This window comes from Peromyscus californicus, unplaced genomic scaffold (genome assembly GCF_007827085.1).
Source record: "Peromyscus californicus insignis strain IS unplaced genomic scaffold, ASM782708v3 Scaffold_20__1_contigs__length_68692818, whole genome shotgun sequence".
In the NCBI taxonomy this organism is placed as follows: domain Eukaryota; kingdom Metazoa; phylum Chordata; class Mammalia; order Rodentia; family Cricetidae; genus Peromyscus; species Peromyscus californicus.
The window spans coordinates 41,524,280-41,552,084 of NW_026294503.1; the positions used below are offsets into that span (position 1 = coordinate 41,524,280).

Sequence of the window (27,805 nt, forward strand, 5' to 3'; positions counted from 1 at the left end):
GACAGGTGGAAGGAAGGGGGGAGAGGCCTGGCTTGGCCTATGCAACCCCCTCTGGCAGCCTCCCCAACACCTGCTGAGGCTGAACCCCTCTCCCATCCTCAGAGACAACAGATAAAGAGCCAGGTTAGGACAGTAAGATAACAAGATTCTGGACACAAGCCAGGAGACATGGTGTGCCCCCCCCCCCCCCATAGAGGTCCCACAGTGACAATGCTAAAAGGTTTGTATGCCAGTCCCTTGCACAGTCAAGAGACAGACTAGTCTTCTCCATGTCTGGTTCCTCTAGGCTGGAAGGCTCACATGACACTGTCACTGCTGCACGTGACAGTCATAGTGTAGGGGCCACACTGAGCATGTCACTGAGAGGCCTTAGCAGTTCTCCTGGGTACCGTTAGACACACCACACCCCTGCGTGGGTCTCACCTGGGCCCTGCCCCAACCCTCTGTGTGCCTTGGGGTATGCCTCTGAGCCCCTGCCACCCAGCTGGCTTGTGCCCATGGGGAATAAGCCTCCTATCCTGTTTCTCCCCAGGAGACCTTCAGGCAGCCTTCTGCGAGTGAGTCTCTCACACATCCAGACACAGGTTATTAGGGCAAGCTGGCCCTGCCCTGCCTTTTCACACCATCACCATGGAATCTAGAGGGACTTCCAGAGGGGGCCTCCTGTTTTCCAAAGATCCTCTGTACCTGCCAGGTGAGCACACTTGAGAGGCTGTCCCTAAAGGCACTGCTCCCATGGATGTGCTGGAATCTGACATGGGGTCCTTGGTAGTAGACAGAAGCCAAAGACGGGCCTTCTCAACCCTCCCGGCCAGGTCACATTAGCAGAAGAGAACTCCCACAAGCCCCACGCAGTAAGCCAAACAAAGTGCTGAAAAACTTCTAAGCCTGTGAGAAGAGAGAAGGAGGGCCACACTGGCCTATTCCTGACCGTGCTCAAGAAAACAGCTGAGGCCTGTACCCACGTCACAGTTCCTTCTCTCCATTCCTCAGCCCTTTGCCCTCTCAAAGGTCAGGGTGGGTGGAACATTAGCACTTGAGCCCACATGGCCAGGACTACCCTGTCCCTTAGCTTGGACAGCACAGGGCAGTTCAGGCCCAGGCAGTTTGCATGGGGTGGTAGGAACTACTGTGAGGCATGTGGAGGTCTGGTTAGGGCAGAGGAAACCGGTTCTTTGGTATTAAAGCAACAAAAAGCTATGACAGAAGAGCCTCATCTCCTAAGCAAAGACGACGGAGGCAAGTCCGCCCCTTCTCAGTATCTCTGAGGAACCCAAGGAAGTGAGGGCCGGGGCCTCGCCCTATCAAACATGGCTGCTTCATATTCTGTGAGGCCCTAATACTTGTCCTGCTTACAACCACCACTCAGAGCATCTGTGAATGGCCCAGCAAGGGGAAGGCCTACCTTGCCTAGGCAATAAACCATGCTGCTCTGCCTTGGTCCTGCGGTGCCCCCACCTCCATTAAATGCAGGTCTCACAGACAGTGGCAACCTCCTTGGCACCCTGAGGACACCTGGCCCTCTATGCTGAGTTAAGCGAATGGACTGTATCTCACTAAAATCGTATCACTTAAAAGAGCCTGTAGAGTTTAATTTTTTTCCTGGAAGAGACAGAATTTCACCCTGCATTCCGAAAACATTTGCTGAGTCCTACTAGCCAAGTCCTGCTTCCTCTGAGTGGTCAATGGCTGGGGAGCCCAACCCTCTCTGGCTCACTGGCCAGGCTTTAGTCCCAACCTCTGATAAGACTGTGGGGGAGGCAGTGTCTCTTAAGTCTCTCCTGGGGTGCACACATAGGTGCAGTATTGGGGACGGGACAGGTTCAGACCACCAGGCCAAACCAAATCTCCCATGAAGTCCATTCACGGCCACGCCTTCCCCTCCAACAAAACAGAAAGTAGGAAACAAGGCTGCCTTTTTAATTGCAATCAAATATGCTGTCTGAAGTCAGCCAGGGCCCCTGAGCCCGGCCAGGGAACCACCGTGCCACCTCGATGTGAGGATGGGAGCTGGGGTGAGGGTGGTTGGCTCCTTGCCCTCCTCACCACCTGTACCTGAGGAGCCCAGAGTACTGTTTCCACTGTGGTCAGCCCAGCCTCTGGCTGCCTGCAGGAGGTGGGAGGCAAAGGGGAGGAAGGTGAGCCAGAGGCAGGGACCCCGTTGCACACGCATGCAGACTTTCTCAGTGTTTGATTTTCTTGGTTCGCCTCCTTCGCTAAAATGATCAGATAGTTGTGTGAAGCTGCTGCCAAGCCAGGGAGGGGTGGGACAGCACTACTGGACTGCAGCCCTCTGCTCCTCAGGTGTCCCGGGCCCATCCTACTTCTGTATTTGGAACAGGAAGAGCCGCAGGTTAATGTTCTTGGCGGCCAGCAGCTTGTTGCACTCCACCGAGTCGATGATGGGCAGCGGCACGTAGTCCGTCTCGTTACTCTCGTTGGTGAAGACGAAGTGGTAGATGACGGGGCTGATCCTCACGTCGTCGTAGGGGCCCTTGAGCAGAAGGAAAGAGCACTCCAGGGGCGCCGTGACCTTGCTCTTGAGGAGTAGCTGGAAGGAAAGCGTGCGCTTGCACGACAGGTTGGGGTTGCGCTCCGAGTCATTCACACGAGCCTTCAGGACCCATGTCTGGTTCAGCACTGTGAACCGTGGTGTCTCATAGTACAGGCGTGTGATGAAGTCGTCTGTGCGGTAAGGCCGGAACTGAACCTCTGTGGAGACAGACAGGGCCAGACAGCCAACTGTTAGTGCTGGGGAGGGCCAGGGGGTGGCGCCTTCCCCAACAGGCCAAGGACAGGCTCAGCCAGGGAGGAAGGCAACTTACCCAGATAGCGCGTTCTACTTGTCACAAGGTAAGTCAAACGCAATTATGGCAAATGGAAGTGCACAAGCTTTGGGGAACAACTACATACAGAATTAACACCAATTAGCTGGAGAGTCCTGAGGCTGTGGGACATTAGGCCATGTGGCCCAGGTGTGGCCAACCCACAGAGCCACCCTCCTTACCCTCAGCCCCCTGTCCCCGAAGGGGCGGGGTAAGCAGACACACAGACAGGATACAGTTCTGAGAACAAGTGCACTTTATTGGTTCTGATACAAAGCTGCCAGAAAAGCCGGCAGGTGGGCATACGGTATCTGGTCCTGCCCAAGGGGAGTGCCAAGTCCTTGAGGTTGCACTGTGGTGTGGGTTCTGCCCCGCTGTCTGTGGGGCCGTCGCTTAGCAGGCAGACCTGCCTTTGCAGTCCTGTGGCTGGCACGTCCTGCTGTGGATGTGTGGGCTCTTAGGCAGCCAGTCCTTCTTTCGTGGACAGGGCTTCCCACCCAGCCTCTGCTGTAGCCACATGGCCTGGCCCACCCAGATCCCACAGGCCATGAGATCAGCCAAGGCTACCGTTAACCAAGAGCCAGAGTTTTCTGCTGATGCAGGCCCCTGGGCCCTTTGCATCTCAGGCCTGTTTGGGCTAGTCTAGGCAGCATAGCATGACTGACTGTCCAAGACTGCCCTGGGAGCTCTGAGCTGGCCACCTGCTGTAGGCTGAGCAGTAGAGGGAATGAAGTTTCCCTGAGTGGCCCCAGTATCAGCAGGTGCTTCTTGTTCTCTGGCCCAAGTTGTGGCCTGGCTCCTGCTCCCCGACATGTTCAAAGCTGGTAGCAGATGCCTGGGAGCCATGAGATCCAGTGAGCATAGGCCCAGTCCATTCTACTCCTGTGTGGGCAATCCACTCCCAGTTCTACAGTTTGAGCTGAGACCCTCAGCTTGTTCTGGAGCCCTGTCCAAGCTTCTTGACAGCCTCAGGAGGCCCTGTGGCTTTCAGTGAACATCTGCAGACAGGACCTGACTTGATGGAATGTTCTTCTTGTTCTGTGCTCCAAAGGTAAGGCCCCAAGCTCCCAGACTGCCCAAAACCTACCCCATTTTCTAGTTAGACCCAACATCCCAAATCTGTGGAGCCCCATCCAGTGAGGGGGAGGTCATCTTGCTGGGGAGGTGGGCAGAGACAGGGGGGACAGGTGGGAAGGACCTCTGGAAGAGCCATGCAGGTGCATCCCTCTTTCTGCTCACTCTCCAACCTATCTTCTTCCCCAAGGCATCTTCCTGCCCATCTGGAGCTTGTCCAGAGCCTGGCCTTCGGCGCAGCCTGTGCCCACTGCCCAGAGCCTACTGCCTCCCTGGCTCTTGGCTGTCAGCCCTCTAACCCCAAACAGTAGCTGTGTGGCATGCAGGGGAATGCGGGGTGCCTCACCTGTGTAGCCAATCTTCTCAAAGCTGAGCAGGCTGAAGATGCTGTTGTAGAGCTGCATCTCCTTGCGGTGGCTCTGGTCCATCTCATCGAGGATCTCCATCAGTTCATTGCCTGTCTTGGTTGGGTGAGCACATGCAGCTTCATGCACTGTCAGCTCATGGAAAGGGCCATGCCATGGGCAGCCAATACGCTTGTACTTGCACTGTGTCACCCTGGAAGGAGTTGAGGAGAGTGGTCAACTCTGTGGCTGGGGTAAATGGCCATGCCCAGTAGTCTTTCAGAGGCTACTTCTGCCCAACCACAAACCCTTCCCTGTAGGACACAATGGACTGTGAGCCCAGCCCCTTGGAGCACATGTAGGCATGTATGTGAAAGACGCAGGGGAGACTGAAGGAGAGAGAAGCACTATGCTGTTAGCCAACATGCCTCCCGTGCCCTGTACTGCTGTCCTTCTGCCTGGAGCTAAGTGGCTGCAACCGTGATACCAGACCCCACACAGCCTCATTCCAGGAAAAAAGCTCTTGGTGCCAGGGCCTTGCCAGGCAAGTGGCTGTTTCTATGTGCTGGGACTGGGTTGCCAAACAAAAGAGGACTCTCCCTCAAACTCTCCAGAGCTTTCAAACTGATCCTGCTGTACTGGACTTTCTAAGGGCCTACCCAACAGCCACAGAGACTCCTAGAGGGCCACCATCATATCCAGAGAGCAACTAGTGGAGACCTTAACTGTCTTTTGTGGAAAGGCATGCTCTCACCACCTGGGCCTACAGGGTTATCACTGGGCTGCATATGTGGTCCCCAGGGCCCAGCCTTCACCACGGTTACCTGTCCTGGCATTCCTCTTTCTGGTGCCTCTCCAGGAGGGAGCGAGGGAACTGACGCAGACAGAAGCCACACTCTGAAGGCAGCTCACTCACAGCTTTCTCCACGGCCAGGTTCCGGCAGCAGAGGCTCTTACTGATCTCACAACGACAGTTGGGACATGTGGCCTGCTCCTCCTTCAGCCGGGCATCTGCTAGTAGGTGGATAAAACAGCCAGCGCACATCAAGTGACCGTTAGTACACTGCGAAGAAGGAAAGGGAGGTGAAGCTCACAGGCCTGTGGGATGCTTGCACGCACACACACGTGCTCACCCACACTTGCTGGCTTCAGCCAGACCAGTTGTCCTGAGGGCGTTTAGGTGGAGAGAGTAGAGGAGTACCCACTGGTTCCCAAGTCTTGCTGGTACCTAGCCAACACTGAGAGCTGCTTGGAGGGTCACGCTGGACACTGGGATAGACCTAGCTCTGGTTTTGGGAAGAGCAGGGCCTTATCAGGTCATGGGGGTCCTGGCTACATCTACAGCAGACCCTGATGGCAACTGACTGATCACATTTGGGCTTGGAACCTGGCTTTTCCACTTTCCCCATCACAGAAGCCTGTTTTTTTTTGCCTGACCTGGAAAAGGTATCCAGCAAGCAGCTGCTCCTGGGGTCACGGTTGCTGCTGAGGCAGGCATTTCCCCCCTTGGCTTTCAAAAGGCTGTTCATGTGGGGACTAGAAATGGCTGAGGCTGATCAACCCCGGCCCCTCCATATCAGCCCTTGCTTATAACATAGGTGACAATTAGCAGTTGTTAGCACCCAGGGAAGGCGACTACCTACTGGGGTTGCTCCAGAGCCAATGGCACAAAGCCTATGGCAGGCAGGAGGCTAAGCTGGCTCAGGTTAAAGGTAGGTGGGACCTGGTACTGAGTTAGGCTGATATAAATGGGATCAGCAGGAGCAGACCTGCCAGCTGGAGGTCCTTGCTCACACAGACCAAACTATTAGAACCTGGGTCTCTTACTGAGTCAATATACACTACCATTTGGTGCCACAAAAGATACTGGATGGGCTGAGAACCCTATACCAGGGTGGGCTTCCACTATGAGAGAGCCCTCTCACACCAAGAGGGACTCAGCTTTAAAGGGGAGACCAATAGCCAGGTGTGGTGGTGCACATCTTTAATCCTAGCACTCGGGAGGCAGAGGTAGGCAGATCTCTGTGAGTTCGAGGCCAGCCTTATCTATAGAGGGAGTTCCAGGACAGCCAGGTCTATACAGAGGAACCCTGTCTTGAAAAACAAAAACGAGAGAGAGAGAGAGAGAGAGAGAGAGAGAGAGAGAGAGAGAGAGAGAGAGAGAAAACGAGAACAATATATCATGCCTATCATTCTAAGGCTGCTCTGTACAGTGTAGTGTGCGTTAGGGAAAGAGACATATGTAGCCACTACCTGGCCATGCCAGAACTGCCATGCTTAATAAACCTTAGCTGCCAACTTATTGCTTTAACAGGCTCTCTGAGCCCTCAGTGAATGATGGAATTTACATGCTGGAGACTGATGGTGATAGAAGCCGAATGCAGAATCCATGCCTACAAGGATACCACATGATTATCTACAACCAACCCTAAGTTTGGCTGAAAAATGAAAACATGCACTATGAGGAGAGTAGCCTGGCTGAGCTGGGTCTGGATGAAGAGGACATGGTAGGGGCCAGCCAGAATGTGGGCTACCTGAAGTGGAGATGGACAACCCATCTGCTGTGTCCACCCCTAGAAGTCAATGGGAATGGGCTCAGGACCTGGGTATAGGTATGGCAGGTGCTGACCAAGGGCCCAAGTCACAGTCCTTTAAACACCATCTGCCCGGGGAATTCCTGGGACAATGGCTACTGTTCCTTCTGGAAGGCAGAAGGGACTACAACACAAAATTAAATGTTCACCTGTTTTAGAGAGGCCATCTCAGGATGCCCCCACAGAAGCAGGGCGTGACCACATAGCAACCTCCAAGAACTCTACCCAGAACTGAGAGTGGTGTAAGCTTAGAACTCAGGAGGCAGAGGCAGAGGCAGAGGCAGAGGCAGAGGCAGAGGCAGAGGCAGAGGCAGAGGCAGAGGCAGAGGCAGAGGCAGAGGCAGAGGCAGGACTGTTTGAGGCCAAGACTGGAATACAAAGTGATTTCTGGGCCAGCCGGGGTTACCTGAGACGCTGTCTTAAAAAGAAAAAGAAAAAGTTCACCCAGCAAGACATTGGCACTAAGATACCCAAGGACCTTGTGGCCCCACCACTCATGTGCACAGCTTTAGTCACTTTCCAGTAAGAAGCTGCCTGAAACTTAGATGAAGCTCTGGCCCAGGTCTGGAGTCACTTTTAGGGTTTAGCAGCTTGAGCAGAGGTGCAGCAGTCTTTTTCCTGGCTGTAGCCTGATCCTCTCAAGGTTTCTAAGCCAGGCTGCAGATACCTGCTTCGAATCTCAGCCCAGGCAGACTTGGAAAGGAGTCCGAGGCTGCCCATCCTATCACTACTCAGTATCACTCCTGCTCCCAACCTCGGAAGCCACCTAAGCCTGGGCGGAGTCTGGCCACAGGGCCTATCCTCCTGGGAATTCCAGACTCAAATTCCACACCACAGGGAAGTGGTGCCTACCCTGTTTTTCTCTGGGTCCCTCTGGGCCTCTGGGAAAGTCTACAAGGTCTGGGAAAAGTGAGGTGTCAAAGCCCTGACAGTTGACCTCCCAATGGCAGAACAAGCCCCAAGATGTTCTGTGGCACACTGGCCCAGCCAAGGGCCAAGGTACACCTCCTGGAGCCCCTCACCAGCCATTTAAGGGATGGTTTCTAAGTTAGCACTACATAAACAATGCACAAGTCTAGCACCCTTCCATAACTTCCTGAGCAAGACCTAACTTCAACTGTAGGTCCAGGGCAGCCATATTTAGCCTTAGCTGGACACACTGCCTATCCCCTAACTTGTGCCCATTGCCTATTCAGAAGCTTGGCCACAGATGACTCCACAGTGCTCCTGCAATGGCCAGGCCAGGCTGCCATCCCATCATCAACCAGGCAAACTATGGACTTATATCCAAGATAACACTGTAGGCCCTCTTGTGACAGACACTGAGTTGGAGCTCACAGGGTTGAGCTCCGCCCTCAGCCTATAGGTCACCAACAGCATGATCTTGGACTTATCTTCTCTCTGCTGGTCTCAGTTTCTTCCCGGGCACAGGATGAGGTAGGAGAGGCAATGTGTCACAGCAAAGCTTGACACTCAGATTACAGCAGCCCCGGAACAAATGCTCCCCTTGCAGTTATCCATGTCAAAGCCTGTAGAGCTCCATCCCCATGGGGCTGAGGTCCTAGGCTCCTCTAAATTGTCCAGAAAACAGTCATCTGCTCCTACACTTCCAGGCCAGCACCTAGCCCTTTCATCTACCAATCTATGGGAAGCTTACATGTACTCAGACAGTGCATACATACCCAGGGCAGGAGTGTTCTATTTGAGCTAGGCTCTCCTTTTGGGTGAAAAGAGGTAGATGGAATAGCTATGCTCATGGAGAAGCCCTAGGGGCCCCTGACCCATAAGCAGGTCTTAGAAATGGGTCCTTCACAACTTACGGTTGGTTATATGTTCCCTGTAGTCAGTCGGCCTCTTTCAAGCCTGGAACATAGTCCCCACAAACACAGGGGGTCCAAAGTACTGTGTATGCTATCTAGACCCATATGAATGCCTACCCTCCCACTCAGAGTATCACGGACTCCCAGATTCTTGACAGAAGCCACTGGTACCCCAAATGCACTAATACCCAAGTGCTGCTTGGCCGCCTGAGCCTCTTTCTTTTTAGCCTTCCATGGTGTCCTGGATACAGGTCAGGCTCCATCAGGCCTAGTGGCACCTTGAGGCTTGACCCAGCTTCTTGAACTTCCGGGGTCAAGCAGGGGCCTGAGCAGAACTGGCTCCTTGTCAATGGGCACACAACCAGTACGGTGGAATCAAGAACAGCACGAGAGCCTTCTGCTCAGGCTGGAGGTGAAGTTCTAGGCCAGCCACATCCAGGACTCGGGTAGGGCCCAGCAATCTCCCAGAATGCGGCTTCTACTCAGAATCGAACACTGATTAGATTTAAAAAGGAACTCAAAATAACAACCAACCAACACACACACACACATACACACACACCCAAAAACCGAAACAAAAAGCCTGTAGTCCTTCCTTGGATACCTAAGCAGACCTTTTCTCAAGGCTCTTTTCTGCCTCAAAGAACTAGTAAGGGGCCGAAGAGTTGGCCCAGCAGTTAACAGCACCTGCTGTTGCTCACAATCATCCATAACTCCTGTTTCAGAGGATTTGAAGCCTTGTTCTGACCTCTCCAAGCACCAGGCACATACATGATGCACATACATATGGGTAAAACACTCATGCACATACAAATAAAAAGGAGGAGGAGGAGGGAGAAGAAAGAACCATCATTATTGTCAGTGCCAGGGGATGCCAGACCATGTGTGTGATAGCCCCTGGACACCAAACAATCTCAGAAGGGGTCTTGGGGAGAGACGGAACAAATGTTTTCTGGGCTTTTTCTGAACCAGATAGCCAGTTGCCCATGTTCAGAGGCAAAAGCAGAACATAACCATCTTCTGGGGCCTGGGGCAGAGTAGGAAAGGATAGGAATCCTTGTCAAAGGGAGAACAGAAGGCCCCGGATGGGTTTTGTTACAGTCAGGCCCAAGAGGAAGCAAAGAGGCAGGCAGGGATGTGGAGAGGGCAGCACAAGTGAAAACATGTCCGACAGTGGAGTAGTGACAGGGGGCCCCGGTCACAGAGTGCCTGGGCTCTTATCAGATATAGGTGGAGTCACTGTGTGCCATAACAGAGGCCCATTTAACTGATCCCTGAACTCAAAGGCTTGGGAAGGGTGGGAAGAACGAGCAGAATCCTTGCCAGATGCAGTGCTAAGAGGCTGACCTGGCTGACACTCAAGGAAAGGGTCAAGGCTGGGTCTATCTTACAGAAGTCCATACTGGACTGTACGTGAAGGACTATAGCAGGAAAGCTAGGGGACGTAGGTCAGGGCTCAGGCTACAGCTGCAACACTGCAGGCTGGGACTCCCCCAGACAAGGCACTACCATGGGTAGTTACTGACTGATGACATTGCCCTCTGGCCTCACGAAAACATCCAGAACAGGGAGCCAGCACAAACTGCCTGTCCATCTGCCCAGTCTGGACTAGCTAGTTCTTGTGTGGGTTCCCTCCGGCCTTCATGCCACCTACCAGACACCTGCCATAGTGCCTGGCTGACTTGGGAAGGGCCCACCCTAGACTACACACCTTGCCAGGCCAGTTGCCCAGGATACACCTAGCGCCCACACAGAGAACATCAAAGCATGCACCTGTAGTACCTGCTGCAGCACTTGACACAGGCCCCGGGGATAAGAGCTACTTGGCTGACAGCCTTGGTCAGACAACCTGAGCAAATTTCCTAGTCTGTGATATGTCAGCGTGTATGAGTATGGCCCATGGGAATTGGCCCTGCAGGTCCAAAGGCTATCTCAGGACCAGGAGGATGAGCCCACATATACGGCCTGAGTCTGTTCCTGTCCGCTTCCCTGGCAGCACAGGTGGCATTCGGATAATACACTCTCAAGTTACCACATACCCAGCCAACTCCAGCAGCCCATGGAATTCTCCCCACAGTTCATGCCAGGCATAGCATGGTTACCCACTCCTTTTCACTCCAGCAGAGCATCTGAGTCAGTTCCCAGAATGCACAGCATGGCTGGGGCCACCTGGAGCCATGTGTTCTGCTGAGGTCAGGCAAATCTTGCCATCGAAAGCTGAAGGTGGAAACAGTCTATCAATATGGGTTAGACAAGAAGATGAGCAGAAGATAGAAGAGCTGAGCTTAGGCAGAGGTGGTGACCAGCAGTGGATCCTGGCCAGGGATACTGACATCTGTGCTCAGATCCTGAGAAGACTAGGCAAGAACCCTGAAGTGGCCTGTCTGGTACCTTGGTGGGGACAGCAACAAGACCCTCCAGAGCTACACTGCATATGGTAGGAGACTGCCACAGGTGTTTCTGGCAGTATTCTAAGATACTAGGAAACTTCCTCTCGCTGCACTCCCATTTTACATGGTATCTGTGCATAGGCAAAGATAATTTGCTCAAGGGTTCTTCCAAAATCACATATTCTAAAGAATTCTCCCAGTCTTTGCGGGTGACAGGGAAACAGAAGAGAGATAGGAAGGGGCCTAGTGGCAGAGCCTAGAGATCAGTGTCAATGCCCATAGCTCCTCTGGGTCACCAAGTGTGCTCCAGGAATACCCTGGCTGCCTTCAGCCTGGGACAGGACCTGGGAAGGCAGCCCCCCTCCACTCACACCACTCATTACACTTCCTCAGCTGCCTAACTCCAGCTGCCCAAGCCAGAGCAATTCCTAACACGGTGTAGACTGGTTTGAACCTGCTAGTCTCATTAGTCACTCTGGACAGAAGCAGGACGGCGGCTCCCTGTGTAGACCAGGAGCCAATATCATGGGGCCTATCACCATGCCAGGAACAACCAAGAACCTCCTGAATTCCCTGGGACCCCCTTCTATTGCCTTGTCTTGCTGGACTCTCACTCAATCCTAGGAAGGGAAGAACTCTTCCACGAAGAAGAACCAAGAAGCCAAGCCAAGACAAAAGGTTGTGAGCAGGTTCTGATGGCCTCTAAAGTGAGAGGCAGATACTGGTGCTGGAACCAGCAGCTGTAGGAAATGGACCTCCAGTTGGCCCCAGCGTAACACCTAGGAGGGTGACTGTCCCCATCCAGGTCACTGGAATCTCCCCCCCCCCCCCCAACACACACACACCAACAACCTCAGGACAAGGCAAGAACATAGAGATCCAAAGGGTGGGGGAACAGCTACACAAACTAGACCTATGCTGGCCCTCAGCCAGGTCCTCAGTCCAAAGAAAAACAGGGAAACAGGCCTCACCAGCTACTTTCAGCTACTTTAAGTACAAAGAAAGCTGACAGAGGCCGGGAACTGAGGTGGAAAGAAACCAGGGAAAGGTGGACAGACAATTCCCACTGAACCAGAGGTCTGCTCTCTTCTGCCTGGGAGAGGGCATGGTAGGCCCACACAGACAAGTATGCTGAGTATACTCCTGGCACACTGGGTCTTCAGATGGGAAGGGTTAGGACAAAGTTCCTAGGCCCTGACAACTTTGGAAGCCAGCTTGGCATGGGTGAGATGGGCCTGAGTAGGAAAACTGGCCAGGTTGGGGCAGGAGAAAGTACCCAAAAAGGAGGATTTGATGCAGCTGGCTTCATCCAGATTAGGATTGGGAAGGGATGAGAGACCCTTCCTTCTTCCAGTTCTTCAGAAGGAAACTGTGCTTCATAGGGCAGAAAAGGAGGTATACTTAATGTTCAGGCATGGAAGGGCACTCTTGGGGGGGGGGGGTGTGGCTGCCAGAATTGGAGCCCTATCTCCAGATAAGAAGCGTCTTCATCCAGGGAGTCTAGAAGTGAGGGGCAGTGTTGATGAGCAGTAGGAAAGGTGGGAGGACACCTGTTCACAGATCTCTGCGAGGTCAGCTGAACGGGATCTGGAATATGTCAAGGAGGGCACCCTGGGGGAACCAGAAGACGTAGACAAGAGATCTAAAGAGGAGAGAAGAAATTCAGAGGGAGAAGTAAAGGGTAACGCAGAACACGGAAAATGAGATTCGAAGCAAGAAAAGACAAGGAGCATTGAGACAGGAGCAGGGTTTCGAAGGCCTGGAAGGTGGATGTTTGGATAGGAAAGGGTTCCCGGCCACCGGCCCCCGGCCTCCAGGCGACGCAGCGCCGGGTCGGGCCGGCGGCCCTACCTGGTACACAGAAGCCTTGGGCAGGTCCAGGCACACGGTGCAGCACAGCACCGAGTACAGCCGCTCCTCCAGCTTCCCGCTGCCCGCTGCCACCGCCGCCGCCGCCGCCTCGGCCGCCTCGGCCGCCCGCAGCCGCTTCTTGGGCGGCGCGTCAGGGTCGCCGGCCGCCTCTTGCAGCTGCCGAGCGCCGGCCAGGCCCGCCTCGTCCGGGAGCCCGGGCCCCGCCGCCTCGCCCAGCGCCGCCGCAGCTGGCCCCGCGGCAGCCCCAGGCCCGGCCCCTACCCCGACCCCGGCCGGCACGGCACCCGCGGGCCCCGCAGCCGGGCCACCCCCGCCGGCCTCCTCGGCGCCGGACATCGCGGCCGGCCGGCCCGGCGGGCGGATGCCGGCGCGCTCGCCGGCTGGAAGTTAGGGTCGCCGCGCGCCCCTGCCGGCTCCTCGCTGCCGCGGCGACCTTGCAACCTGCCCACCGCGCCGCTGCCTCAGTGGGCCTGGCCCGCGCGTCGGCCCGCAGCCGCCCCGGCCACCAACCCCGGCGCGGCCGCCATCTTTGTTTTCGCTGCGGACCCCCCCCCCCACGCCACCGCCCCCTCGTCCTGCTGGTCACGTGTGCTCCGCGCGGGCAAATGGTAGCGCCGCGAGGGTCTAGACGCTGCGGGGGCCACCGCCAATGGACGAGCGAGAATGCCGGAGGGCCCACCCACTGTGGAAGGTGAACAGAAGTGGGGGCCAGGAGGCTAGAGTTGGGGGGGAGGGATAGGGGGCAGCAGGGGGTGCGCCCCTGGAGAGGTACAACCTGCTCTGGGGTCCGGAGAAACACCCAGACTTGGACTCCTGGAGAGTGCAAAGCGCCCCTAAGACTCCCATGTCGGGGTGAGCCTGTACCATTGTCCACAGAAATTCGGGCTTACGTGCGTGCGCCAGGCTCTGGCCTAGCTGACTAGAGTGAAAAACCCACTGACCACCACTCTTGCGCGACAGGATAAACGTCGACCGGGCAGCGAGTACAGGAACAGCGAAGGGCTGGGTACACTCTAACCCACCCCTCGGCCCAGCCCCAGGATTGATTGGAGGCTGGAAAATAGAGTCCATACAGGAAAGTGAGGGTCTTGAGTTATAAGACGTGGCTTGTACAGACAAGAGGGTGTCAAAAACAAAAAAAAAAGGGATGTGCAGTTCCTGGGAATCACTGAGGTACAGCCCTCCTCTGCCCTTTACTAACTTGGCCATCAGCTTGTGAAGGTCACTGCCCCAGAGGGCCACCTGCCAGGTCCACCAAGGATATATGCAAATCTACTTTGTCCCAGGAAACCAAGACCCAAAAACTGTCTTTTCAGCATGGAGTTTCTTTCTTTCTTCCTTCCTTTCTTTTTTCTTTCTTTCTTTCTTTTTTTTCTTTCTTTTTTTTTTTTTTTTGGTTTTTCGAGACAGGGTTTCTCTGTGTAGCTTTGCGCCTTTCCTGGAACTCACTTGATAGCCCAGGCTGGCCTCGAACTCACAGAGATCCGCCTGGCTCTGCCTCCTGAGTGCTGGGATTAAAGGCGTGCGCCACCACCGCCCGGCCCTTTCTTTTTTTTAATACAGGATCTCACTATATGTAGCACTGGCCATTCTGGAATTCAACCTATGTAGGCTAGCCTGGTCCAGAACTCACAGAGATCCGCTTGTCTTTGCCTCCCAACTGGGATTGAAGGCCTGCACCACCAAGCCCAGCACACTGGGGTTCTCTTGGCAAATCTGCCAGAATGCCAAGGTGAATAATGCCTTCTACTAGTTAAAGCACATCATCCCTTCTTTACTCAGGGAAATCAGCTGATACCCTTGGAGGCCTTAGGGAAGCTAGCTCAAGAAGAAGCAGATTCCATACTCCTGTATATTCCTAAGGTTTATTGGAAATCCGGCCTCTGACTCACAACCATGTTCCTCCCAGAATCGGGCCCCAAGTGTGCTGAAGACCTGTTGCATTCTGGTTTAGGCAAGCTTCCACACATGCACGACCAGAGAAGGGACAGCGCACCCACGCTCTGCCCCTGATTAGTGAGTCCACAGGGGGCTCACTTCCAGAGGAAAGAAATCCTATCCCTAACATAGGCCAGGAGGAGGGAAGTAGTACCTGGAACAGAAGCCCCGCCTTGCTGTGTGAGGCCCACCATCACTCCCACTGTGGACGCTGTGTTTGCAGGGCCCGGCAATAGGCCCAACTGCCCGCAGCCAGGGCCCAGCGACAGACATCCTCCTTGGGCAGCAACAGCAGCCTGTCCTCTTCCAGGCGGCTCAGGAGCCCCGCCACGCCCAGTATGGCACCCCCCCCACATCCCGTAAGTGTTGGCCGTGAAGACAGCTACAATAAGGATGGTCACGGCCACCACCAGCAGCACTGCCTGCCCGGCCACAGAGCACCCTTCAGGGCCAAGGTGGTCACCAGCTACTGCCAACACCATGCCTCCTCCCAGGAGCAGGTTGGCAGAAGAGCGGTCCCCATTCACCCAGTGAAAGTCGAAGGCCAGAAGAGGCAGACCGATGACCGTGGCAACCCAAGCTCCAGCGAGACAGTCTTCGTGTGTGTTCAGCCCCGGGGCCAACATAGCGATGGCTGCAAAGGTCTGGAGCAGGAAGCCAGCAGCAGCTCCTCGGCTGGACTGTTGACACAGGGAAGACAGACATGTTAAGGAGCCAGGAGTCACCCTTCTAAAAAGAGTTTGGGGCTGTCAAGGAGACCCTACCTCATCCATGCCTCCTGCCACCTTCTTTCTAGTGCAGCGATCTACATGGTTTGTGAAAGTAAGAATATTCACCTGTACGGAGCTCACCGCCGCATGCAGAGACACGGCTGCCAGCACCAGGTGGGACAGGAGGGTACTCCATTCACTCCTGGGTTTGGAGACCATGGCACCTCGAACAGTCTAGTGAGTCTGAGGAGGCAGGGAAGGGATCTTCGAATCTGGAGAGAAGAAAGCCCGGAGGCCGGCGATTTCGAGTCCTTCTTAGTGCCGCTCTTCAGGAATCTCAAATTCCAGAGACCTTTGAGTAGACATGAGACTAGATTCAAGCCCCAAACTCTTCGGAGCTCTGAGGTCACTGGACTCACCTACAGGGAAGAAAGACTAATTTATTGGGGAAGGGGACAGGGATTGGAATCTTGGCGCCCAAGCGAGGTCCTCGGGACAGCAGGACGCGCAGTCCCTTGCTGTGGCCTGGGCCCGAGTCCTAGCACTTGGAGAGAAATGGTCTTCCACGCCCCGGTAGGGAAGGAGCGGCAGCGCAGGCCAGCCCGAGCCAGGCAGCGCGCAGCGCACGCACCTGGCGACACCGAGCCGAAGGCCCGATCCCGCCCACAACAGTCAGCCCCGCCTCCTAGCCCGCCCTCCCTCGGCGCTGACCACAGCCGCCCGCTTACCTCCACCAACGAGAGGAGCTCCGGCTAGAGCGGCGGGGCGGGGCCTGCGGAAGGCTCTAGAGGGGTGGGGCTGGAAGGGTGGAGGTCACGGCCAGAAGATGTTCGGGACGGGTTTGTGTTTTAGATCGGATCTCTCTATGGAGCCCCGACTGTCCTGGCACTCGCTCTGTAGCCCAGGCTAACCTCAAACTCACAGAGATCCGCCTGCCTCTGCCTCCCGAGTGCTGGGATGAGAGGCGTGCGCACCGGCTTCAGTACGGGTTTGCTCGTGCACCGGGGACGGTGAAGGGTCCGGGATCCGAGGCGGGGATGTAGGCGGGGTTTCCGAGGAGTAGGCTGGGACTGAGAGAAGAGAGGTGGCGCTTCGAGGGGTCTAGGGCGGAGCTGTGTGGCGGGGGCGGGGTGAGGCTTCCAAGGAGGGTTGCTGGGCTGTGGGAGGGGCGAGGATGTGACCGAAGGGGAGATCTGGGCGGGACTGGGTCGGGCTCCGGGGGAGGGGTGGGGCCTGGGCTGGGCTACCGGGGGAGGAGAGGTTGTACACCTGTGCACCGAAGGCTGTTAAGCGTGTGCGCGTACCTTGGCTGGGGCGGGGGGGGGTCTCCGCGGAGTGCGGGCCAGGATTCCCAAAAGAGGCTAGACAGCCGTTGGAGCTCTTTGCGTCCACTCTTTGCGAAATAGGGACTGAAAAAAAAAAAAACAAAACCGCTTGACAGGGCAATAAGGACAGGTTTTGCGGCTCCCCGCGGTCGCCCCTCAGCGTGCGCCCTCCGCCCGCGGAAGATCGTCCGTGGGGGCGGCCGCCGCGAGCATGCGCATGGGCACTGCGGCGGGCGGGTGCAGAGTCCTGGTGCGGGGACGCGGGGCGGCGCGAAGCGGTGCTCTCTGCCGCCCCGCGCCCCCATGTACGCCTTTTACTCTCTGCTCATCTACATCTTCTACAGTCTTTTTCGCAGGGATGGCGGGGCTGCGGCGGCCACGGACCCCGGCGACCCCACCCAGGTGAGCGGAGTGGGCCTGCATCCTGGTTGGTTACCACCATCACCCTGAGATCTGGTCGTGGCCGACTTGTGCAGCTTATGTATGTCCTTAGGTGCTGGCTCTGGGGAATAGGGCTGTTCCGAGACTAGTTTTGTCTCTGCAGGTGTTGGGGTCATAGACCTCAGCCCAAACCCCTTGGCCCGTTTCAGAAGGGAAAGAGCCCCTCCATGCTGCCAGCACCCTCACTGGCGCCCCATACTCTCTTCTCAGAGAAGCGATGGCAAACCTAGGGGTCGTCGTCGCCCCGATCAGTTCACATCAGAGCTGTGGACCGAGCTGAACAGCCTAGCGGGTAGGTGCATGCCAAGGAGCTCCTGGGCAAGGGTCTTGAGGGAGCCCTGCAGTTGGAGTACTGTGACCTCACTGGGAGGGAGAAAGGCCTAGCCTCCAACTGGTGATACGGAATGCCTCTTCCTTCCACTACTTGGCCTCGAAGGCTGCTCAGAATCTGAGGATGGTCAGAAAGGAGCCGAGGGTGGAGCACCTGAGGTGTCTCTGGAAGAGGCACTCATGCGCCTTGCTGAGTTCCTCTCCGTCCAGTTGGGGGCAGAAGAGAGCTGCGGGACTCCTGACCCGAGCAAGGTGAGCATACCACCAAGAGCAGTTATTCAGTTCCTCGGCCTCTGTGCTTCCCACACCCCCAACACCTCTGCTCTGGTTCTTATTTCCTTCACAGCCTGGTGAGGTCCCCCCACTGTTGACAGTAACAAGTCAGCTCTTGGCCCTTCTGGCGTGGACACGGAGCCCTCGGGGGAGGCAGGCCCTGCTCCAGGGGACACTGACAGCCTGCCCAGTGCAGCCCTCCACTCCAGATGGTTTGTAAAGGGCACCACTGTTTGGGGGTGGAGGAGCAGGGTCTATCAGACTCGTCTCTGCTCTCTAGGCCAGACATTTCCTTACTTGTAACCTCTCTTTAGGGTCTCTGTCCCAAGAAGAAAGCGCCTCTCAACCCACTCCCATCCTGGATGAGGTACCAGGGGATGAGACCCAGGAACATCAGCTTCCCCAGCTGGAGGAGGAACAGAGGGCTTGGCAGAGGCTGGAACAGCTTATTCTTGGACAGGTAAGAGAATCGGGAGCAGCAGGGACTGGACGGGTGTGAGACCCAAAAAAGGAATCGCATCCTGTCCCTGACTCCTCCGCAGCTGGAAGAGCTGAGACAGCAACTGGAGCAGCAGGAAGAAGAGCTGAGTAGATTGCGCCTGGGAGTGGTGAGGCTATCGGGGGACAGGGGCCCAGGGAGCAGACTGAAAATCAAGGGAATTTCAGGTGAACCCTGATGGCATCCCTCTCTGTCAGGGGGTGACAGATTCAGAGAAAAGAGTTCAGCATCTCACACTGGAGAATGAAGCCTTGAAGCAGAGCTTGAGCCTGACTCGGGACCTCCTGCTGCACTGGGGCCCTGGCCCCCTCACCAGAGCTCCACAGGTACTCTATTTGGCTGTTGTGGTGTCCGCAGTCCAGGCTCCTGGTATAGTACTTAAACCTCCCCGGGACTCTGTGGTTGCTTTAGTCGGGGGCCATCTCTAACTAGGGAGAAACTCTGGGTGATTCTTTGTAGGGTAGCCCCGTCGGTGAGGCTGATGCTCATAGAAGACCCCCCATACCCCACCACAATTCTTGGTCTCTTTGAGTAACCTTAGGAGAACAGAGACTGGACAGGGAGCCCGGCACAGAGTTGGTGCCAGGGGTTTTGTCACTTGCCACCCTTGATTTGACCTTCCGTCTGTGAAATAGCATTATATATATACATATGTATTATAAGGTACCCTTTCCTGAGTTCCCATTTGGCTCGATGGCCCATCTGGCTCCCACTCTCCTATAGGAGGAGGCAGGGGCTCTGTTGGAGCTGCAGGGCCAGCTTCAAGAGGCCCAAGACACCACAGAAGCCCTCCGAGTCCAGGTAGGCTAGGGGACCTAGGGATAAGGAGGGCTGGGATGCTGGGAGGTGAAGTCTGGGGCAGGGCCTGGTGCCTGTTTCCTCAGTGACTGAAGTGGGGTTGGGAGGGACAGCTGGGGGTGCAGGAGATGCAGCTGCAGGGCCTTCGAGGGGCCCTCCAGCAGCTCCAGCAGGAGACAGAACAGAACTGCAGACAGGAGCTGCAGCAAGTTCATGGACAGCTGGCAGGTAAGGGCTAGGAGAAAATGGTTTCTGGGAAAGCTCTGGAATCTGTTCCTCTCCTCTCAATGGCCTTCCTCCTCTAGGACTTCGCGCACGAATGGCCAGCCTTCGTCAGGGCTGTGGGGACCTCCGAGGACTGGTCAGCACCTTTACTCAGAGTTGTCAGGGCTCGCTGAGTGAGGCCCAGGGCCAGGTCAGGACTGCTCCTCTCCTAGTACCTTCTCTGTGAGCAGCCTGTTTGCTGTTCTTCCTAGGGGAGGGAGCCTCTGTTACTGTGTCTCCCTTTCTGTCCCTCATGAGCTGCCTGTACCAGTGGGTCAGTTGTAGGCAGTTGGATCAGAATGATTTCTGAGTGGCCCAAAATGTCCTCATTTCTTTCTTTTTTTTGGGGGGGGCAGTAGTTTTGAGACAGGGTTTCTCTTGTAGTCCTGGCTGTCCTGGAACTCACTCTGTAGACCAGGCTGGTCTTGAACTCAGAGACCTGCCTGCCTCTGCCTTCTGAGTGCTGGGATTAACTGTGTGCCACCACCTGGCTGAGTCCTCATTTCTGTGCTGTGAAAACTGGCAATTGCTGAGAAGCCCAGAAGGACAGCCGATAGAATGAATATTTTTGCCTGTGATTTCCTAGATCCTGTCTCACACTCACTGAATGATGCCCTCAGGGGTCCGTACCCACTGAAAGTTGTGTGCCACCACAGCCGGTCCTGGTGCTCTCGGCACCCCGCTTCACTTGGAGTTGCCTGAGTGCTTGTCTTTGTCTTCCTCACAGGTATCCTGGGCCCTTGGGGCTCTGTCAGCTGGAGGGGCTAGGACTCAGCTCCCAGAGGGGCAGCAGGGACCCCCAGCTGGATGCTCAGGGCGGCTTTTGGAACTCAAGGGTAAGATCGGCTTTGGGAGTGGAGCAGAGGAGACTACAGGGTGGAAGAGGAGGAGCTTTCTATGTTTCAGGGCTGAGACAATCTGCTGATGTGGTCCCCAATGCAGGCAATATCCGTGTGCTCTGTCGACTGAGACCAGCTGAAGGGATACCTTCTAGCCTGGTGAGCGTAGAGCCTGGACAAGGGGGAACCATCACCACCTGCCACCGAGGACGCCAGCACCGCTTTCGCCTGGACTGGGTCTTTCCTCCAGATGCCAGCCAGGAGGAGGTGACAGCCACCTTTGCATCTGTCCTGACCCTTCCTTAAGAGTCCCCTGGGTCCAGGAGAGGCCCATTCCCTCTTCCATGACTATCTGAGTACCTAGAAGGCGGGAGGGAGGCTGGGCTGCATCAGGGAAGGGAGCCACTGAAAGCCCTTGGAGGCAGGATTGGCTGCCCAGCTGAGTGCTAAGGAAAATGAACCTGTCCAAGGTGAGTTACTGTTTGTGTGGAACTGGCTGCAGAGCATGGACGGGTACCACAATGGTAAAGACAGGGCTATGATCCTAGGGGTGATGGCTTGGAGCCTTTTCCACCCAGGCTTCATGACACACCCTTCTTCTTATGATTCAGGCTCCGCCCATCAGTGAAGGCAGACCCTCTACTTGCTTTGTGACCCTAAGGCAAGTTAGGTGGGAGCGTAGCTGATAAGTGAGCAGGGCAGCTGCCAACCCCAGTGCTGCCCTACTGCCTGCTCCAATAAACCCCACTCTTCCCTCTTTTCTGGCCAGACACCCGTGGGAAAGCAGTCTAACCCAGCTTATTTCACACACGGTCTCCATTTGCACATTAACTGTGCCACTGCAGTCTCTGTGACTGAGGTGGAGGCTCAGAGCGGAGAGGGATTAGGTAAGGGACAGAGCTGGCCAAAGAAGCCCCCGCTACCTGCTGGTCTCAGAAACGGTATAATGTGTGACTAGCAGGGATAGGTCCACCACTGACTGACTTCCCATCTATCTCTGTCTGTCCTGTACACTGTCCTGGCCTCATCTCCCACCCCAGTCTGCAGCCACGCACAGCTCCCTACACTTTTCTACTGTACTCTGGGCAGCCTGGACCGGGTCCTCAATCTAACAAACTGGACCAAAGGTATCTCTCAGGAAGTTCCTCACCAGTATTCCTCATCTTTATACCACCCAGTCCTGAACTTTTCATCCTCACTCTGGTAATCCTAGACTTTGTTTATCTGATCATCCATCAAGACATCAATCAGAAGTGACAGCCACTCAATCTCTAGGGACCTTCTGATATGAAAGTTGGCCATGTAGATACTCAAAAGGCTATTATTAATTGTGTCCACAACAGTTCTGGCCAACATTATGAATGTTTCAGCCCCATGTCTCACTCAGCTATTTCTCAGAGCCTGAGTTCCTGTAGTCTTCCCTAGTGACTAACCCCCATGCCCACAGAGGCCCTCTTGGATTTTTTTTTTTTTTTTTGTCTTTTTTGTTTTTTAGATAGGGTCTCACTGTGTATCTCTGGCTGGTCTGGAACTACCTATGAGACAGGGTGGCCTCGAGCTCAGAGATCTGCCTGCCTCTGCTTCTTGAGGGTTAAAGGTGTGAGCCCCTACTCCCTGCTTCGGTTTATTCTTTTCTTGTCCCATACCGCTCAGGTTCTCCAGCACACATTTCTATTAGTTGCCCTAGAGGAATGACCCAGAAAAACATAGAAAGGATGATTGGTATCTGGTTTAACCTGGAAGTCCAGCCCTGGCATCTAAGCTCTTGACCACTCCCCCAGGACCTCCTAACTGGTCCCTAGGACTCTGCATTTTCTCCCAGACTGCTGTCTTTTGTTAATGTCCCCACCCCACCAATTCTTAGGGCCACTCTCCAGGGGAATTACACTTTGCCTGCATTTCGTTGATTGCACTTACCTCCAGGTCTTGACTAGGGAACAGGGAAGAGCTGAGGACACTCTTCCCACCTGTTTTTTGTCCCCAGGTCTTCAGGCAGCTGGAACCAGCTGTGCTGTCTTGCCTCCAGGGCTACAGCGTCTGCATCTTCACTTATGGTCAGACTGGGACTGGGAAAACCTACAGCATGGAGGTGGGTTGGAGTTCACACTTGGGGGTGGGAGGTGGGGAGCCTCAGGGGTTTGTATGAGAGTCCAATGTGGCACTGCACACTGTCCTCAGGGCCCACCTGAGGACCCTGGCATAGCTCCTAGGGCACTGCAGTTGCTGTTCCGGGAGATGGGGACTGGAGGGCACCACCATGTGACCCTCAGCATGGTGGAGATCTACAACGAGGCAGTCAGGTCAGGGATGCGTGGGCGGCTCTCTCCCTGCCCCAGGGTTCTGCAGCCACCTGTAGACCCATAGATCAAGCCCACCCTTTCTCACCAGGGACCTCCTAGCTACAGGGCCTCCAGAGCGCCTGGTTGTGAGGCAGGGGCCTGCAGGGCAAGGGGGAATTCAAGTGGCTGGCCTCACACACTGGGATGTGCCTAACCTGGAAACCCTGCACCAGGTAAGGCTGCCCTCTTCAGGGCCCCTGTCGGCTCCCACCTGGGGGCAGGGACTGTGTGTGTGTGTGTGTGTGTGTGTGTGTATATATATATATATATATATATATATATCTGGTATATATGTATATATCAGGTATATATATACACACACACACACATATATCCAGATGCTGAGTCTGGGGAGGAGCAACCGAGCTACAGCAGCCACGGTCATGAACCAGCACAGCTCACGCTCCCACGCCCTAGTTACGCTGACTTTGCGTGCAGCATCTCCACCTCGTGCCCAGGGTATCACAGGTATCACTGATGGTGCTTAAGTCCTGCTGGGTTTCCAGGTCACTAGAGGGCTCCCTCCACATGGGCTTCATTTGCACCTGCAGGCACACTGCACCTGGTGGACCTGGCAGGATCCGAGCGTGTGTGGAAAGCGGGGGTGGCCAGCACGCTACAGAGAGACCCGAATGGCGCCCGGCGCCTGCGGGAGGCCCAGGCCATCAACCGCTCTTTGCTGGCGCTAGGAGGGGTGATGGCAGCGCTCCGAGCTCGGCGGCCGCACGTACCTTTCCGAGACTCACAGCTTACACGCCTGCTGCAGCCCGCGCTTGGCGCGGGCACCACCGCAGTGCTGCTGCTGCAGGTGGGTCCCTGGGCCGGTGCAAGCCTGAAGCACTGTGCACCGGAACTATGCATGAGTACCCCTCTCTTGCAGATCTCCACGAGGACCGAAGATCTTGGCGAGACCATCTGCTCGCTCAAGTTCGCCGAGCGAGTGGGTCAAGTGGAACTGGGGCCAGCCCGGCGCCGGAGGGCCCCACGCTCGGGAACCCCTTCTTCTCTCAGTACCGACACCCCACTCACTGGGACTTCCTGCACCCCTACACCATCTCCTGGCACCCCTCCAAGTCCCGGCCCCAACAGCTGTTCTGGCTTGATTCTTGAGCCTCCAGGGGACCTGCCTCCGTAGATCTGGGTCAGAGCCCCTAGGACTGGGCTTGAGCGCATACCTCTGCTGGCAGAGGGCCAGTGAAGTTCCTATACCCCGTCTCCCAGGTCAACCTTTTTTTTTTTTTTCTTTTCTTTTTACACTCAGGCCCTAGCTGCCCCCAGAGCCCCACAATTTCCCCCTTGCCCTTCTGGATCTGGCCAGGGAATGTTGTGCTTGGAGAAATGATTGCCCCCACCCTTCCACCCCCAAGTGGGCCACAGGCCCTCTGCTCTCACCTTATCACCATTTGCCCTTATCACAGCACACAGCAGGGGATCCAGAGCTGCAGGAACCAGACCCCAGACCAAGTGGTTTCCCAAGTCACCACCCTGCCCCCAATATCAGACTTGGAATTAAAGTGTTGTAAATTCCTTTACTGTTAACTTCTCCCCTACTTCCATCCCCCACAAATCATGTAGGGTCCAGTCTTTCATTTCCTAACCCTTCCCCCCAAAAGGTGCTACCTCCTACCCAGGCAGCTGAGGTGGGGGGGGGGGAGACTTCAGATTGGACCCGCTTTGGCTCTCCCTCCCCCAGCCTGGAGCCAGGAAGGCGTGGTGACAGAGGGATGGATAGATGGATGGCATGAAGGCCTGAGAAGGTGAGATCAAGAAAAGAAGCACTACTCTCGCCTGAGCGCTTTCTCCAGACCCGGTCCCTGTGTGTGGGAGAGTCGAAGGCATGATTGGCCAGACCTGTCATATCTAGCAGAGGCAACCTTTCTGGAGTAACCCAATTAAAGTTGTGGGTTTTCAGCAAGGCTGTGCCTGGTGTTTTAAAGCTGTTGTTGTGGACGTGCTCCTGGCTCTGGTTCTCCCATCAAAATGGTATCCAGGGGTGGAAGGGAAAAGCAGCCCCTGCCTGCCTTGAACTATTACAGGCTGTACCAGGAGAGCAGCCAGCCCGGGGCAGGAGCAGCCAGGTCCCGAGGGTGGCTGACCCACACATCATAGATGCTCTTGTTGGGTGGTACTCCCTGGAAGAGGGAATCTAGATCACAGAGCAGGTCCTGGGACTCTTGGGATTTAGTGGCTACACTCCAGTAGGCTGGACTGGTTGAAGATGGACACTGGGAACAAGAAGTGGGAGGTGGTGTGGCCAAGGGCATTACTACATTGGGAGTGTAGACGGGCAAGTAAGAAGTGGGTAGCTGTCCCCACAAGGGAGCTCTGCACCCCCTGTTGGACATTCCCATGGGATCTGGGGAACCCTGAAGTAAATGGACAGGCCAGGTGCCTTGCTCTGGGGAAAGGGGAGAGGGCCTGATGACTTCCCCTTGGGAAGATTCACCCTCTATTCTTGTGGGCCCAGGAAGGGAGCAGAGGGGCCACAGAGACTTCTCAGAGGAGTTAGGGGGTACAGTGCACATCCCTTCTCCCCCCTTGGACCAGGTGCCTGCCTGAGCTAGGCTGCTCTGTCCAGCTAGTTCAGGCTGCTGGGACCATGTTGATCTTTTCCCAGGGTCCCCTAACAGGGACTTGATGCTGAAACCTTCCCTGGATGGTGGTGGGGGACTGAGTGGCTGATAAGGCTGGCCGTGGAGGACGTAGGGGCTCAGGTCCTTGACGAAAGTTCTGTGTTTGCCCCGGGTCTGCCATCGCCGGCACAGAGCAGTGTTCTGAAGACGCAGCGCCTCTGCTGGGATCAGGCTCACATCCACGGCCCAGAAGTTGCCCTTGGCCTGGGGCTTTGCAGGGTCCCTGGGCACCTAGAGAGTGATTGGTTTGGGTGTGGCTGTCCCATTCAGAGGTTCAGCGTTTCCTCCCTCGCCCATACCGTCCCCAGAGTTTGACCATAGACGACCCTACCTTACGGAAGCACGGGTTGGAAGAAAGGTTGTGGCGGATGGAGTCCTTCCAGCCTTCATAGTCGTCCCTGAAGAAGGGGAACACTGCCTGGACCTGACGGATGATCTGAAACCAGGCAGCGTTTGCCACAGTGAGGCAGGGATAAGAGCAGTGCCCTCTCCCTCCCCTACAGCTGGCCCCAGGGCACCCCTTTGCAGAGAGACAGACCTCTGTGCCTGAGGGCAGAGTGGGTAGGGGTTGTGGAAGAAGGGTCTTGAAAAGTCCCTGGGCTCTCAGGACTGGTCTCACAGGCAAGGAGGAGTGGACTAGGTGAGGCCGAGCGAGCCTGGGCCTACAGTTAGTGGGGAGCGGGTCTGGGATAGGTATGACCCACAATCATGAGGGACCCTCTCACCTGGGCCAGTTTCAGCCTGCGGAAGGGCGAGGCCTGAATTACCAAGGCGATCATGGCCAAGTAGGTGTAGGGGGGCTTGTCATGCCGCAGGTATCTCTTCTTCCTCCTCTTGGGGGGAGACTCTGCCATTGGAGGTCTCAGCTGAGAGTTGCCGCAAGGCTCCATGCAAGGGAGGCAGCCCTGGGCCGGAGTCTGGCCTTACGGGGGGCTCAGGGCAGACAGACCAGACCGTGTGTGGAGGTTGGGTCCCAGCCTGAAGCCATGCTGGGACAGGCAGGCCAGTCCCTCCTTTCTTTATCATTCTGATGGAAGGGGGAGGGGTGAGAGGAAGAGGCTGTGGGGGAGGGGAACATGTGAGGGCTTCCACAATTAGCAGGTTTCAGTTAATCTTGGAGGGAAGGGCAGAAAAGACTCCAGTAGGGACTTTTGGTGACCTCCTGAAGTCAGTCTCCATTCCCAGGCTGCCTTTGGGTACCTGGGCATCCCCCTATAGCCTGGTAGGAAAAGCCCTTGAAAAAGGTCTACCCCAGGATACCTTATCTGTCTGGGTCAGGTCCCTAGCTCCCATTTAACAGATGGGAAGTGACTTCCCCAGCCAAATTACCCCAAGAGAGATGGGGGATTCCCAGGAATTCAAGACAAAGTAGTCAAAAGAAGTCATACCTTAGGTTGGGGGTCTGCAGCCCAGGACTTGACTGGGGATGGAGGACGGACAGATGGGCAGATGGAGTGAGGGACAACTTCCTGGATCAAAAAGGCATACAGCATGTCCCCATAAACAAGGGACCGACAGAGACTTAAGTTATTTTTCCAGGAGTATGCTACAGGAGCCCATGTGGGCCCTACCTCTTCTTTGGCCATCTAACCGGTAGCTCTACCCTTGAGCCCCGTCACCATCTATGTTCTAAATGTGACCCAAGTTCCCCCTGGGCAGGTCTGCACTGAGGGTCTAAATCCTGGCACTGACAGCAGAGGTTGGTGCCAGAGTCAGTGGTCCCAGACCGACATCAGCACTAGCCACTTTGAGATTTCACCTTTTCCTGGGCAACCTCTCATTATACCATCAAAGGACTGGACCGGGACCCTTGCTGGTACCAAGGAAGGCACAGTCATGAGTGCAGGAGGGAACAGTGTGTGTGTGTGTGTGTTGTGTGTGTGTGTGTGTGTAGGGGGGGGGGGATGTAGTGGGACTTCCCTTCTCCTGACTGTCCTACTCCTGGCTGAGTTGCGTTCTTATCCCAGACTTTTTTTTTTTTTCAGTTCTCATCTGCCTTCCCCTGGAATCCTATCACCTCCTGCCCCTCTGCTTTCCGTTCTCAGGGCTCTAGCTGAGAGTTCCTGTGTCTCGCCAGGCAAATACCGCTGGCCTCAGCCCTGTCAGCAGACACGTCTGAGGTCTCCTCTTTCCACTGGTCCTTCCTTGCTTCCAGGCTAAAGCCTGGCTTCTTGGTCCGACATCCAAAGGTCCACATCCTGGCCGCTTCTCCCTGACCATAGTGTCCTAGGGCCCAACCATCATGCAAACTGCTGCCCATCTTCTGGGATACGCTGTTCCCTCCTTTGACCGACGATGCTTCTGCTTTGAAGGAAAGACTCCAACCTGTCTTTCAAAGACCAGGATAGAGATCACCCTTCCGGGAACACCTGAACACTTCCTGCCCTTCCTGCCCCACCCGAGATGCCAGTATATTCATGCCACTGAACAGAGCGCGGAAAAACCTTCCATAGTATCAACCAATCTCCCGGGACTAGCCCCGCCCCTTGAGGGCGCT

The 27,805-nt window shown here is 55.7% G+C and overlaps 4 protein-coding genes across 10 annotated transcripts; 1 reads left to right on the plus strand and 3 right to left on the minus strand.

Annotated features, from left to right (window-relative positions):
• Positions 1-1,899: 1,899 nt before the first annotated feature.
• On the minus strand, positions 1,900-13,457 carry LOC128116688 (zinc finger TRAF-type-containing protein 1). 4 transcript variants are annotated; one of them, XM_052748190.1, is made up of 4 exons: positions 12,899-13,454; positions 5,068-5,306; positions 4,246-4,457; positions 1,900-2,712 (listed from the first exon to the last, which is right to left on the minus strand). In XM_052748190.1, the coding sequence occupies exons 1-4, from the start codon at positions 13,253-13,255 to the stop codon at positions 2,321-2,323; spliced, it is 1,200 nt and encodes a 399-aa protein (XP_052604150.1). In that variant the 5' UTR covers positions 13,256-13,454; the 3' UTR covers positions 1,900-2,320. The 4 variants fall into 4 exon arrangements, with proteins under 4 accessions (XP_052604150.1, XP_052604153.1, XP_052604152.1 ...); XM_052748193.1 differs by lacking the exon at positions 1,900-2,712 and adding an exon at positions 3,534-3,660 and having other exon boundaries at positions 12,899-13,456; XM_052748192.1 differs by lacking the exon at positions 1,900-2,712 and adding an exon at positions 3,587-3,863 and having other exon boundaries at positions 12,899-13,457.
• A 1,308-nt stretch (positions 13,458-14,765) lies between these two features.
• On the minus strand, positions 14,766-16,192 carry Tmem276 (transmembrane protein 276). The gene is given in 3 exon segments (XM_052748203.1): positions 14,766-15,206; positions 15,208-15,537; positions 15,694-16,192. Coding segments are annotated over 3 exon segments (579 nt in total). The 5' UTR covers positions 15,787-16,192; the 3' UTR covers positions 14,766-15,050.
• Positions 16,193-16,306: 114 nt separating this feature from the next.
• Positions 16,307-24,590, plus strand: Kifc2 (kinesin family member C2). 2 transcript variants are annotated; one of them, XM_052748169.1, is made up of 19 exons: positions 16,307-16,549; positions 17,237-17,294; positions 17,544-17,625; positions 17,770-17,915; positions 18,010-18,148; positions 18,251-18,396; positions 18,479-18,544; positions 18,633-18,761; positions 19,159-19,236; positions 19,347-19,461; positions 19,539-19,648; positions 20,225-20,333; positions 20,440-20,603; positions 22,321-22,425; positions 22,515-22,636; positions 22,725-22,848; positions 23,014-23,143; positions 23,227-23,483; positions 23,556-24,590. In XM_052748169.1, the coding sequence occupies exons 4-19, from the start codon at positions 17,844-17,846 to the stop codon at positions 23,808-23,810; spliced, it is 2,121 nt and encodes a 706-aa protein (XP_052604129.1). In that variant the 5' UTR covers positions 16,307-16,549; positions 17,237-17,294; positions 17,544-17,625; positions 17,770-17,843; the 3' UTR covers positions 23,811-24,590. The 2 variants fall into 2 exon arrangements, with proteins under 2 accessions (XP_052604129.1, XP_052604128.1); XM_052748168.1 differs by lacking the exon at positions 16,307-16,549 and having other exon boundaries at positions 16,915-17,294.
• On the minus strand, positions 23,902-27,783 carry Foxh1 (forkhead box H1). Of its 3 annotated transcripts, none has more exons than XM_052748197.1 (4): positions 26,697-27,782; positions 26,034-26,155; positions 25,640-25,744; positions 23,902-25,539 (listed from the first exon to the last, which is right to left on the minus strand). In XM_052748197.1, exons 2-4 carry the CDS (start codon positions 26,085-26,087, stop codon positions 24,706-24,708), a joined length of 993 nt encoding a protein of 330 aa, XP_052604157.1. In that variant the 5' UTR covers positions 26,088-26,155; positions 26,697-27,782; the 3' UTR covers positions 23,902-24,705. The 3 variants fall into 3 exon arrangements, with proteins under 3 accessions (XP_052604157.1, XP_052604156.1, XP_052604155.1); XM_052748196.1 differs by having other exon boundaries at positions 26,034-26,335; XM_052748195.1 differs by lacking the exon at positions 26,034-26,155 and having other exon boundaries at positions 26,697-27,783.
• Positions 27,784-27,805: the final 22 nt, after the last annotated feature.